Source organism: Euprymna scolopes, chromosome 11 (genome assembly GCF_053919585.1).
Source record: "Euprymna scolopes isolate OS-2025 chromosome 11, ASM5391958v1, whole genome shotgun sequence".
NCBI classification, from domain to species: Eukaryota; Metazoa; Mollusca; class Cephalopoda; order Sepiida; family Sepiolidae; genus Euprymna; species Euprymna scolopes.
The window spans coordinates 15,333,803-15,348,802 of record NC_136492.1 but is presented as its reverse complement, the minus strand read 5'-3'; the positions used below and the strand labels follow the sequence as shown (position 1 = coordinate 15,348,802).

The following is a 15,000-nucleotide window of genomic DNA, read 5'->3' as shown; positions in this document are numbered from 1 at the left end:
CGAGATGCGTAAGGGGGGGGGGCGGTGTTGTGTGTTGCGAATGGGTGGGGTCGGCTAAAGAAAAGAAAAAAAAAAAGAAAAATAGGAAAAAAAAAAAAAAAACCTCGACCCAGATGTAAGAGTCGCGTCTTGCTGATTCAGCAAAACACGCGGATAAAAAAAAAAAAGAAAAAGAAAAATAACAAAAATAAAATCTGCAAACGTGGACGGAGGAGGGAGGGTACGACACACACACACACACACACACACACACACACACACACACACACACACACACACTCATTCACGCACATATATTTATATATATTGTGATAGTAATAGCGTCATTGACACATTACCATACACATAAAATCAGCCGACATTTTTTTGATGATATAACTTTGCAAGCAGACACGTGTACCCAATGTATTATTATGTTTATATATATATATATATATATATATATATATATATATTATATATATATATATATTATATATATATATATATATATATATATATGACAACTTTCTGTACACAAAAGACAAAATATAAATACGTTCTTATTTTTCGGATTTTCTGCTGGATTTTTTTCAATAAACATTAATCTAATATATATATATATATATATATATATATATATATATATATATATATATATATATAGTAATTTATAATATATATATATGGCGCAATATATATTTTATAAATTACTAACTAGCTCTACCTACGTATTGAGCACTTTTGAAGTAAATACTTAAAGTTTACGCATAAATCTATACTTTCGTATATTAATTTCATGTGAGTAAATGAAGTAGTTATATATATATATATATATATATATATATATATATATATATATATATATATATATATAAGGGAGGGTCACCACTTATCAAGGGCCGAATGCCACTCGAGAATGAGCTTTAATAAGTGTACGATAGTAATTAAGGTAACAGCGTAGAATCGTCAGTAATGGAAATCTGGTTTAATTTAATTATTTAAGGATACTGCTCAGCAAATAACTTGTTTACATTGGACTTGAAGACGATTATATTGTAGTCAGCTGAAAAGCAGGCCAGCGCAACAGAGTTCCACGGGCGGACAGTTCTGAAAAAAGCTTAGTTCATGGCATCCACGTTTAGATTTTGGTACAGATAGACAGTGTGTGTGTGGGGGGGGTGTTGATCGTGGTTGACGACGAGTGTTGTTTTTGTGAGTTTGACAAGGGAAGACCACAGATTGGAGCTCATACGAACAGTTGCCAGGAAAATAACGATAGAACAGAGACAGAGCAACAACGTCTCTTCTGTGGGGAAGAGGTGGCAGGGAAAATACCCACCAGGTTTCGAAGCCAATTTTGAATCCTGTCAAAACAGAACTGGAGCTCCCAGCAGCTCCTGCCCAGACAACAAACGTACTTAGACTTAGACTTAGACTTAGACTTAGACACACACACACACACACACACACACACACACACACACACACACACACACACACACACACATATATATTTATATACATACCATTCAGAATGTGAGAGAATATATAATAATTTTCATAGCCAGACAACGCCGCAGCTCATAAGAGCCGTGATAGCAAACAAATTGGAAGTCTAAGAGTCGTTTCGCTCTCATTTGGGCTCATCAGACATATTCAAAAAATTCCTACTTGTGAGACATCGGCTTGGGTTCTAGCTGATCGTGATGACTACATCCTTTGTTCGAGACGAAGAAGGTTCATTCCACTGTCGGATTTCGCCGCGGTTCGCTATATCTGTGTAAGTTAATTGACTTTCTTGTGTGTGACGCGTTTACTCAGCTACTAGAGTGCTCGCCTCGCATGCAAGAGGCTGGGATTTCAAATCCCAAGTTTTGATGTGTCTAAGTGATGAGCCTAAATCAGGGCGGAACTCGAGACTTTAACTTCCGGTTTGTTGGCTGTCATGGCTCTTGTGAGCTGCAACGTTGTTTGGCTGTGGAAATGATTATATATATATATATATATATATATATATATATATATATATATATATATATATATGTGTGTGTGTGTGTGTGTGTGTGTGTGTGTGTGTGTGTGTGTGTACTAGACTATTTAGTCCGTTAAAAACAGAGAGTAGTTATAGTTAAACTGGGTGCTTTATGCCAAATTGGTGGCTGAATATGATTAAATTTGTGCTTATTGTTTACATTACTTACTAATCTCATTAATCCCTAATCATCCCTAACCAGATACCATAATACTTAGTTTGATGCACCTTATCATAACAAAGGTGCATACAAAATATCCGCCGGATCAACAGTAAGTAAAGTTGGAGCAACTGTGTTATGATGGTAACTCGATCACAATTAATCTTTAACTGTTCATCAATTGGATACCATAATAACAATGGCACACACAAAATTTCAGGCAGATCGGTATATATATATATATATATATATATATATATATATATTTATTTATTTATTTGTTTTTACATTAGCAGTAATGTGTTGCTACACCGTCATGAGCATGTTTCCTCAGGCGGTCCAGCTTATATGAAAGCAAAGTTCAAATAAGCTGGATCGCCTGATGAGACCTCTAGTTACTAAAAACCAGCTGACCGAAACATGCTCATGACTGTGTAGCAACACATTACTGCTTATGTAAGAACGAATAAAAAAATACCTTGCTCTACTTCAGTATTGAGCACTCATATTAGCCCCGTTATGATTCACTGGTTACCTCATCTCTGAAAAATAACACACACACACACACACACACACACACACACACACACATATATATATATATATATATATATATATATATATATATATAAGTGTAAGCATTAAAGTTAAATTCTGTATATTAAAATGTACATAAAGATATAATCAAGTTAAGAATTTATTGTTTGAAACAAGGAATATATGGAAAAGAATTATATTTATTTTCTTAATCCATGGATTTTCAAGAATGACTTATATCATCAGATTCTGGATGTTACTCCCAGTTTGAGGTTTGTTTACAATGGCACACATTACTCTATAACCTCGAATTATTATTTTACCGACCTGGTAGAAATATCCCGGAAAAATTGAACTCATTTAAACGTTGGATTGCCTCGGCTATATGATAGCATTTATCTCTGCCTTTTAAATAACTTTTTTCAATATATATGCTGAAAAGCAAAATACTTGTTTATTCATAGCTGATCATTTTGCTAATTGCTTTTCATTTCCTCTGATGATGTGAGCCATTCTTGAAAATTCATGGATTAAGGAAAAAAATATAATTCTTTTTCATATATTCCTGGTTTCAAGCAATAAATTCTTAACTTGAGAACATTTTTATGTATATTTTAATCTACAGAATTTAATTTTAATACTTACATTTTTTTTCTGTATTTTTAAAAACATTTTAGCTAGGATCGTCTTGAAAACATTATCCCATTGTAATATTTAATAAGACAATAATACATTTGATTATCTAATATGTGATTTAACTCATTATATATATATATATATATATATATATATATATATATATATATACATACTAGCAAAGTACCCGTCGTTGACTGGGTTCAAAAACAGGCTACAGAAAATGGATTCAGATTTATGAAAGTATGATAGGTTATGAAAAGGAAGGGTTGTAAAAAGATAGCTTCGAATTTGGGGGTATCAAAATCAAAGCAAAATATGATGAAAGTAAAAATAAAAAAAAGATAAACCCCATAATTTATTATACCATACCTGTTCACATTGAAACACTTATCACAATATTCTGTGGATCTATATTAAAAAAAAACTTGTTAAACTTTGTGACATATTTCCATTCTATGGAGGTCATGCGCGAACGAACACCCCATAATTTTATTATACCATATTTTTTCAAACTGAAACATAATTATCAAAGTATACTTATGCAAATAAATATGAAAAGTCTGTATTAAAGTTTGTGCCTATTTCCATTCCATCGAGGCCAGGCGCGAACGCAGACCCCCACAATTTTATTATACCATGCCTATTCAAGTTAAAACATACTTATCAAAGTATTCTTATGTACATCTATATCAAAAACACTTGTAAACATTTTTGTTTAAATTTTAAATTTTTTTTATTTCCATACTTTGTGGACCAGGCGCAAACGCAGACCCAACAATTTTAATGAACCACCGTTCTGCCATATCAAACATACCCATTCCTGTGTCTCGATACATCTTCTATCATTATATGTAATCAGTTTTTGTTGAAATAGTCAACCATATAGGAGCCTATTCGTGACCACACACACACACACACACACACACACACACACACGCACACACACACATTCAGCTTTATATTATAAGATATATATATATATATATATATAATGTTAAGAATGTGGAAGCTGAGATAATCATTTCCAGTCAGGCAACGTCATAAAATTTGGTTTGTTGGATTTCATGGCTCTTGTGCGCTGTAAAGTTGCTTGACTATATATATATATATATATATATATATATATATATATATATATATATATATATATATATATATATATATATATATAATTTTTCTAGATTCCAAAGTTCAAGATTTCATTCACCTCACCAATAATTTTTCTAAACAAAAACGTCTACATATTTTACAAGGTCCGTTTCGTACACCGAGAAACAACCAGTGTATGAAAATCAGAAAATCCAGCAACCGATTATACGTGCCTTGTTGCTATGTATTTTTTAAGCAGAAGCTCACATACTGAGCTTCTGCTTAAAAAAAATATTGATATCCATAAAGAATAAGTCATATACGCGAACTAGTACATTTTAATAAAATATGCGCATCATTATATTATGATTAGATCACTCTGACAGACGTTAAAAACATTTAAAAAATAAATGTTTAAATTTCAACAGTATTTCCTGCGATTAACGGTGGTCGAATGGATTAGTTCCTTTCTAATGAAACCTGGCATGGCTTTTGTTACTGGGTTCGAATCGTGACACCTTGCCCTGATGATTCCCGAATGGATGAAACATAATTTTCTGCAAGTATTTAATAATCATTATAACAAACATATATATATATATATATGGTAAATGAAAACACGACTGTAAATTTTTTTCAGTTCATTTTGCTTATTTACACATTCCTAGGTTACCATTCTCTAAATACAACGTATGTAGATATGAGGTGCCTTCAATAAGTTGCCAGACTTTTTTTTAATTTTATTTTTGTGCCGGCATTCAAAATTGTCATAGACTTTTGAATATTCAGTATCTTATTGCTACGCATCTTATGAGATGACTGACCAATTTTTATGATTTTAGGTTTAAATGAACCGAATTGTAACCCACCCTAATAAAGCCTGATTGCCACAGCTGGTGAATTGCAAAAATGCAATTTGAACGTGATGACACTTTAGAAGAACGATGCGCAATAAAATTCTGCTTTAAACTTGGCAAAATGCCAGAGAAAAGTATGGAATAGTTTGGACTGTTTTAGACCATCTTGCATGAATCGAGCATCAGTTTTGGAGTGGTATTAGAGATTAAAGGAAGGCAGGGAGTCTGCACAAGATTATGAGAAATGTGGAATGAGCCAAGAAGTCGGAACACTAGAGATGATTGGCCAAATAAAGAATTTCATGGATAAGGACCGTCATGTGTCTATAGAGCACAGTTTGGGGTTGGTAGGGGAAACGTATTTAGAATTATTTTTGAGGAACATAAGATGCGGAAGATTTGTATGAAGTTTGTCCCAAGGTTTCGCAGAGAAGATAAAAAAAGAAATACGTTATCATGACCAGGATAGGCATCAAGACAGTCCCCCTACCTAATTATAGTCTAGACCTTGCTCCATGTGACTTTTGGCTATTCGCTAAGCTCAAATGCTGTCGTTATGAATTAATTGAAGGCCATGAAAGAGGCTATGACGATGGTCATTGATACGCTCACAAGAGGACTTCTATGGGACCTTCCCGAAGTTGTTGAAACGGCACAACAAGTGAATTGCAGCCGGAGGAGATTACTACGAAGTGGACTAGAGTTTGATGTGTGCATCATCAATTAAAGTACCAATGTGAAAAAAAATCTGGAAACGTATTGAAAGCACTTCGTATGTAGTATACGATTATTCTTATGCCGCCTTTCATTTATGGCGCAGGCCAAAGAAGAATTAGCGTTATCACGGTTGCAGTGTAAACAAATTATAGTTTAAAGCTGAAGATGGATTATATCTGAATCAAATCGCTGCAAACCTCGGGATAAAATTTTTTCTGTTATACGAGTGATTGTCAAATTCATCAGTGAGAAAGAGAGAGAGAAAAAGAGAGAGAGAAAAAGAGAGAGACAGAAAGAGAGAGCGAGAGAAATAGAGAGAGAGAGAGAGAGAGAGAGAGAGGGGGACAAAGCGGAAGAAGTAATCAATATTATCTTGCATAAATCCATCCGGACCATCTGACAGTCATCTTTATTATCTATAATATGAATCTCACCTGTCTGTTTAAATGTATGTATGTATGTATGTATGTATGTATGTATGTATGGGCGCGAATTGCAATAAAGGCTCTGGAACTTCCAGGGTCTGGCCTGGTAGGTGTTCAGGGCACCACAGTTTGGACAAGGTCATCATTGAATGTGCTGGACTATAGAAGGTTCATAGAGGTGCCCGTCTGGCACGTGCTGCTAGTTGCGCTCACGTTTGCGTCATTTGAGCCAAATATATATTAAGTAATAGCAGTACTCGAGGACGAGTTGCTGCCGTCATGTATGTATGTATGTATGTATGTATGTATTATGTATGTATGTATGCCTAAAACCTTCGACAAATGCGAAAAATTTTCACGAGATTGATATCATTTTGAAGCTCGACGTCTCGGACGACAAATATAAAAAAAAATTGGTCCAAAACATTAATTCCTTCACCCTCAACTGGGAAGTTTTCTATAAGGATGGGTCGATTTTTTTGCGAGCCATTTTCGAAGTCATCGTATCGGTTGGATTGACTTTTCCTAATTTTAACGTTCCAAACTTCCGGTCGCGTCATGGAGTAGCGGTAAGACGTCAGATTTTCTTTCACCTTCTTTTCCGCCTTCGCATCACGGGTTCAAGCCTGCCTGCTTACTACCACTTTTTTTTTTTTTTTTTGCTCAACACATACCTCCAAACACTCGGGCAACGCCGGACACACAGGCTAGTTAATAATAAGCGTGTGTATTTACTTATGTCTTATATATATATATATATATATATATATATATATATATATATATATATATATTGCCCTGGATTGAATGATGATCAAGGAATGTTTCACCCTCCCATATTTTTATTGTCATAGAAATCGGTGAAATTGCCCATTTTTCAATCAAATCAATTAATTGCCTGCGCTAGTTGGGAGCCCATCGTGCTGCACAGAGAGGAAGTTTCACATATCTCCCTGCAGTGATTCAATCCAAGATACATTGCACTGTAGAGAAGCGGCTATAAGTGTTTTTTTTTTATATAATAGCTTGAATGAAAGTTTAAAATACAAATGTCAGATATCATGATCAGTTGTGCTTTAAACCGAAGCATTCATTCCAAACGCGCCCCTGTCATATCAAAGAACCTACTCTTGATTTTATATACTTGGCCTTTCGGATTGTGCGGTGATAATGGCTGGAATGAAAGTTTTCAAAGCAAAATCATGGTTCAGTTGTGACCTAAACAGAAACAATTATTTTAAATGCACCCCTGTGACATCAAAAAAACCGACTGTTGATTTTACATGCCGGTCTTTTCTGCTTGTGCGGTAATAAATATTTCTCTCAAATGCAATTGTGATGTATCGTGGCATTTTCATGTCGTAGATGAAATCATGGTTAATGTTCTCCATAGGCTTCGATTAACCACTGATGGTTCGATTCCTCTCAAGACATGAGATGATTTTGAACTTGGCAGAATGCATGGGAGGGGTTGCCATTACCGTCCCCAAGCGCAATGGCATCTGACTCGCCTGTTTGCACCTATCCGTTGTCCTTAGATCATCCGCATAGCTGTAATTGAAGAACGTACCTATTAATCCCATCAGGGATTGCTTAGCCTTCGGACCAAGATCAAATCACAAAGTGTAGTATCTGTTCGGGCAGATTCTGCAATCAAAGACCATACGTAGGGGCAACTCCACATATAAGACCATTGCTCTTTTAGCAATTAGTTATTCGTCAATGTACCTATTTACTATGCCTCCCCACGGGACAGAGTTAGACACCAGGGTCGTTTTTTAACGTGGAGAAAAGGTACAAAAATAAAAAATTGTCTCAGTCGTGAAGGACTGATCCTCCACCGAAAGAGAACAAGAAATGGAAGTGCAGCATCTGAAGAACAGATGCTACACTTTGATCTTGACCAAAAGTCCAATAGGCGAAACCCTTCATACCAATTGTCACTATCCAGCTCCCCTACTCGCCGGGGAGCTGGTCTCCATTTCCCCTTCACTCTCCACATTAAAAAACGGCCTTGTGCCTAATTTGCTCAGTGGGAAACAAATAAATAGCACCTATTAATGCCATCAGGGATTACTTGACCTTTGGACCAAGATCAAATCACAAAGTGTAGTATCTGTTCCGGCAAATGCTGCAATCAAAGACCATTGCCCTTGTGGCAATCAGTTTCTGGTCCATGTAGGGGCAACCATATATACCAGGAGGTGTCACGACCAGCTCCTCCTTCCCTCCTTCAGAGAAGTTGGTTCACCTTTTCCCTCCCCCTCTCTCCACATTAAAAAACGACCTTGTGCCTAATTTGCTCAGTGGGGAAGCAAATAAATACAAGATACTGCAATGAAAGACCATACGTGGGGGAGCAACCCCACATATCAGACCATTGGTCAATGTAGGGGAAACCCTTCATACCAATTGTCATTATCCAGTTCCCTCTCGGGGGAGCTGGTTCCCCTTGTCCTCTCTCTCCACATTAAAAAAAAAAACGGCCTTGTGCCTAATTTGCTCAGTGGGGAAGCAAATAAATATCACCTCTTAATACTATAAGAGCATACGTTCTTGTCCTTCGGACCAAGATCAAAGTGTAGTATCTTGTCTTCAGATGCTACACCTCAATTTCTTGTCCTCTTTCCGTAGAGGAGAAATCCTTTAGGACGGAGAAAATTTTTAATTTTTGTTCCTTATCTCCACGTTAAAAAAACGACCCTGGTGTCTAACTCTGTCCCGTGGGGTAGGCAAAGTAAATAGGAACTCTTAATACCATAGAACCGTTGATCTGCTAGAGAGTCATCCTCCTCCATGGCCATCCAACTTCCTGCTGCCGACATCAACAGAGTTACCTTCTTAATTAAGACTAGGAGTGCAATTCCCCCAGTGAATTAATTATCATGTATCAAGGCCCAAAAGACACTCGAGGATAAGCGTTAATGAGTGTCAAGTGGGCGTTGAGACAATACCGTGGTCAATTGTAACGATGATGCTGATTGGGTAGAATGTGATTATTTAAGAGTAAGAATTTGTTTACATAGAACTTGAAAGCTACCATATTGTAATTGGCTGGGAAGCAAGCCAAGAGAACAATTTCTGGATTTTTGAGATGAGGATTGATTATTGATATTATTTGGATTCTTCGGACTACTGTTCTCATGTTGAGTGTGATTTTCTCAACGTTTCGGTCGATGTAACCTCCGACCTGCTTCAAGTGTATCTTGTTGAACTCGCGAATGTTTCTGCCGAACCCTGGAATCTGCAAGGATCCGTGCCGCAGTGGTTAGAGTACTCGGAAAAAAATAATTGTAAAAGTGATATCTATTCTGCTGAAAGATGAAGGTTCAATTCTTAGTGTGGGCGACCGAAAAATGCAATTGAGAATTACTCAGGAGCTCTATCCAGGAGCTGACGGAACGAGAACATGCTACCCCGTAAAATAAATAAAGGGTTCCGTTCGAAATTCTATTCAGATTCCCGAGTTCGACAGAAACATTGCGAGTTCAACAAGATATATCTTAAGAAGGTCGAATGTTACATCAACCGAAACGTTGTGAATATGACAACAGTAGTCAGAAGAGTCCAAACAAAACAAATAATTTGTTTACATTGGATTTGAAACCGACCATGTTGTAGTTGACTGAGAAGCAGCCCCTCGATATTGTGTTCCACGTATGGGCAGTTTAAGGTAAAAAACTTCATGGAAGTTTCGTTTACTTTTCGGAAGATAGATACATAGATAGATAGATAGATAGATAGATAGAGAGAGAGAGAGAGAGAGAGAGAGTGTGTGTGTGTGTGTGAGAGAGAGAGTGTGTGTGTGTGTGAGAGAGATCGAGAGAGAGAGAGAGAGAGAGAGAGAGAGAGAGAGAGAGAACGGATGGAAACTGACCATAGTTGTAGGGAGACTAATTTTATTTTCAATTAGCGGTAACGTCTAATTAATTTAGTTATCTACGAGGTGCCTTCAATAAGTTTTACAGACTTTTTTTTATACAAGTATTCAAAATTGATAATTCAGTATGTTATTGCTATACATCTTATGAGATGACTGACCAATTATTATGATTTCAGGTTAAAATGAACAGTTACAGTCGGAATTGCAATACATTCTACTAAAGCCTGATTATCATAGCCAGTTAATTTTAAAAAATGTAATGTGGACGTAAGGACACGTTAGAAAAACGATATGCAATAAGATTCTGCTTTAAACTTGCCAAAAATCCACCGAAATGTATGGAATGCTTTAGACGGCCTTTGGACCATCTTGCATGAATTAGACATCAGTTTTTGAGTAGCATTAGAGATTTCAGGACGGGAGGCCGTCAGTGAGGGGAGATGTGAGGTGCGTGAGGAATAAAAGGTCAAAACACAAGAGTTGATTGGCTAAATAAAGAATTTCATGTATAAGGACAAAAACAAATCCCATTAAAGAAGAAAGTCCAATTTTGACCAAGGTTAACACTTTTATACAACCTAATAACCCAAGTGCATGTGAGAAGTGTTATCATCGCGCAAGCAGAAAGGCACAGCCTATAAAATTAACTGTGGATTCTTTTATAAGACAGGGGCATGTTCAACATGAATATTTCTGCTTAACGCACAATTAAACTATGATACTTGACTTTTGTACGTTTAACTTTAATTCAAATGATTATGTAAAAAAAATTCATAGAAACAGGAGTTGATTCTTTGATAAGACAGGGGCGCGTTCGAAATGAATGTTTCTGTATAGAATACAATTGCACCATGATACTTGCCTTTTGCATTTGAATCTTTAAGTGAAGCCATTATTTACTAATGATTTTATAAAATCAACAGTAGATCCTCTACAGTGCAATGTAGAATACAATGTATTGTTGACTAAGCCACCGCGAGGAGGCTTGTGGAGCTTCGTCTGGGTACACTGATGAGGGGACGGTCCCTAACTAGAGCAGACAATCAATAGATTTGAATAAATAATAATAATAAAAAAATTGGGCGATTGCACCGATTTCTATGACAATAAAAGTATGGGACGGTGGAACATTTGTTAATCCTCATTCAATCCCGGACAACGTCGAGTCTCCCTGCTAGTAAACTGATAAAGAATAGATCAAGTCATACAAACGGCGAAAGCGATCCAGTCGTATGGAAGTTGTAATAGAAATAAAACGAAACCAAAAGAAAAACATGACCAGATGAACCTGTAAGAAATTTATAAACTGCGCTCCCCCGCCTCTTTGAAAAAAAGCAATGGCACAAAAAATAGTCGTGAAGGGCTGAAGAAGATGGTAAGATTGAAGAGAGAGAGAGAGAGAGAGAGAGAGAGAGAGAGAGAGAGAGAGAGAGAGAGAGAGAGCACTTAAAACGCCTCTACTGTAAGAGTGAATAAGTACGTGGATGTTGGGCAGGGGGCTTATTACCACCCTTATTTCAGAAACCATTAGTGATCGTCGCCAGCGAAAATCAATGGTAAGCTGCTGTTCTGATAACGTAAAATTATTTGCAATAGTTATCAGATGAGATGGAGAGTACTGGACATCTGGAGAGGCTTGTTGTCACTCAGATTCCAGATAACACTCGCGGTTATTATCAGTGAGTAATTACTACGGCTATGACAACAGAATATTCTTTTCATTATTTTGACTCTCGAGTATATATCCGACACAGTTAATCAACCGAGAACCACATCACTCTATATAAAAGCATATTAGATATAAACGGATACACACTCGAGAGTCAAAACAATAAAAAAGAATATGCTGTTGTCCTAATTACTGATGATAACCCGTGTGAGAACTCCAAGTGAGTGCCAGTTAATATTCATATAGACGGAAACAGATTTATTATTTTCTGTTATTTAAGAAGAATATCTGACAGGCCTATCAGTTTATTGTTTATTTGTTTTGTTTTACGGCATATCAAACCTTTCTGTGTTAGTTAACCCTTTACGAGCTGTTTGAACTAATTCGTTCAGTCGTAAATCAATGAATTTAACGGCATAAAATGGGAACTGATTCAAACACGCCTTGTACGTATTAGTTCAGTATCTGCGTAGATATCAGATACCCCCAGATTGCAACTGCTTACATTCAGTATGTCGCCATCATTAACACTAAATATTTAATCATCTACATCATAACTCAGGTCATAAAGGCTTAATTCCGAATCCGGTTATTTAGGACAGCGGTTTTCTGCTTCAAGTTCATTATATCTTAAAATATTTATTAATAGTGTTTGGTTTGGTTGTTTTGTTTTAAGCATATCAATCCTTTTCAGGGTATTTAATGCTGAATCCGGAAGTTTTGACAATTAGCTTTTTTTATGCTGCAAGATCTTTATTCATGGTGTTTTGTTTTGTAGAGATAAATTGCTGCTGTTGTTTTCGGCTTTGCAGGACATGATTGAGTTTTGCAAAGGGAAATAAATAAACAATAGCATCGATGTTTGGTGCATTTAAGTCAGGATGTGGATATCTTCAGACAGTCTGATCCGATAGCCGCTTATGGATTTCCGAACGAAATCAAAATAGAATAATCACTTGCAGTGAATCTTAACCAACAGGTTATTTTTTGTTATATTTATTTATTTATTTTATATAATAGAAGAGTTTGAATGCAAAACGCGATAAGTCCAATTTCTTCAAATTAAGAACTTTACCTTAAAAAAAAAAACGAACATTTACAATCTAGAAATCGACTGTAAAATCTTATGTATTATACAAAGTGTGTATGTCTGGCTAAAATGTAAAAACTATAAAACAAACAACCACAAAGTTGGTATTTTCTTACTCTGAATGAATAATATCTGCGCGCGCGTGAGTGTGTGCATGCGCGAGAATGTGTATGTGTGTGTGTGTGTGTGTGTGTGTGTGTGTTCTGTAAGCTATGAAAATATATTTATGGCAATTACACTACACGAAGCTTTACGCGTTTCATCCTTAAAGGGAATCGTAAGGCTAAAATTTTAGTCGGACGAATCCTTTCGGTGATGAAACGCGGAAATATATGTGTAGCTTAATTGTCATATATATTGTCATAACTTACTATCTAGCTCTACTCACGTACTGAACACTATTAAAATAAATACTAAAAATTGACACATTAAAATAAATATTATACCCGTATCTTCTTATATATATATATATATATATATATATATATATATATATATATATATATATATATATATGAGTTAAGATGTACAAAAAACAACATCTCAATACATATGTAGAGCTATAGAATTATATAAACGTAAAGAAAACGCCCTAGGCGGATCGATATACGTTTCGACGTTAAACGTCCTGTCAACGATCCAAGAATGTACTTACAATATAATTTACAATATAACCAGTGAACTCCTGATGGAACGATTAACGGAGATCTATTCACGTTGGGCCTTTTCGGATATATATATATATATATATATATATTACTCCTATAAATGTGTTTTTTTGTTTGTTTATTGATAATCATACTAAAATCCCCTTTTTTTCTATTTATTTAAAAGAAAATACAACTTTGTTATATATGATTCCAAGGGTTGCATTCATCTGCAAAAGATCTAGCTAATTTGCATATTCTTTTAAACATTCATCTTAATTAATTCCCTATTAGTTTTTTTCTGTTATTTTATGGAAGGATCATCTTCAGTTAACTATTACGTGTAATTATATTCATGCAGATATTGTACATGATTTATACTTGCATAATATTTGCGTAAAAAGTTTATAGTAAACAAAAACCTCTTTCTATTTTTATTTATGTTTGCGTATATATATATTTGTTTAAAATATTTTGCCTACCAAACTCCTCTGTCAGTTTTTGGACTGCAGACATGAAACTTAATATATAGGGTATTCGAACCCATGCGAAACGTTATATATATATATATATATATATATATATATATATATATATATATTATGAGATTAAAAACAAACAGTACTTGTAAAACAAAAAATCGAATGCACTTACAATTTCATCAAGTAAGTTTTTTTCGTCGGCTCTGTCTATCGTTCCGACCCAGACGACCCCACGCAAAGATTCGGCCATTGCCCTCCAGTTACGTGACATGACCCCTTCGTGGAAGACGACAATCCATGGGTCCTTTGAATTAAGTACCTTTTCCGTAAAGTTGTGCCCACTCAACGGGAACATGTCCAGGTAAGGCCCGTGGGGTAAGTGTAGGATGCTGTCGTAATCAGTCGCCGGCGGCGGCCCGTAGGAACCGTCTGTTCTCACCACGCGGATCAGGGCGAACAACAGCAAAAGATAGTGGTACACGGAACCGGTCATTTTGTAAAGTCCGATGTCGCGTAGGTTCTGTGTCCCCCTTTGGTTATTATAAATATCCTTCTCGGGCTTCGTTGCTGACGTCATCAGAAAAGTTTTCGTCGTATTCCAGTTATGTTTTTGTTTTGTTTTGTTTTGATTTTAAATATTTTTTACCGATTGTTTATTTTTTTTAACTGTGCATACGTTTACGTATGTATGGATTTACTATTCGATGTTAAAAGTATTAGTTTCGTTTCCGGAGAATATAAAGATAGATATACGGAGAGAAAGGAAAAGTAGCGGAAATAAATATGGATAT

At 35.7% G+C, this 15,000-nt stretch overlaps 1 protein-coding gene across 1 annotated transcript in view; it reads right to left on the bottom strand.

Moving 5' to 3' along the window:
• LOC145287767 (uncharacterized) overlaps positions 1–15,000 on the bottom strand; it is a 232,398-nt gene that overhangs the window by 216,732 nt on the left and 666 nt on the right. Inside the window, exon 1 of the mRNA XM_080135589.1 lies at positions 14,382–15,000. This exon is cut by the window's right edge and continues 666 nt beyond it. Within this exon, the coding sequence (XP_079991715.1) occupies positions 14,382–14,786 (405 nt within the window). The 5' untranslated portion in view covers positions 14,787–15,000. The remainder of the gene's footprint in view (positions 1–14,381) is intronic.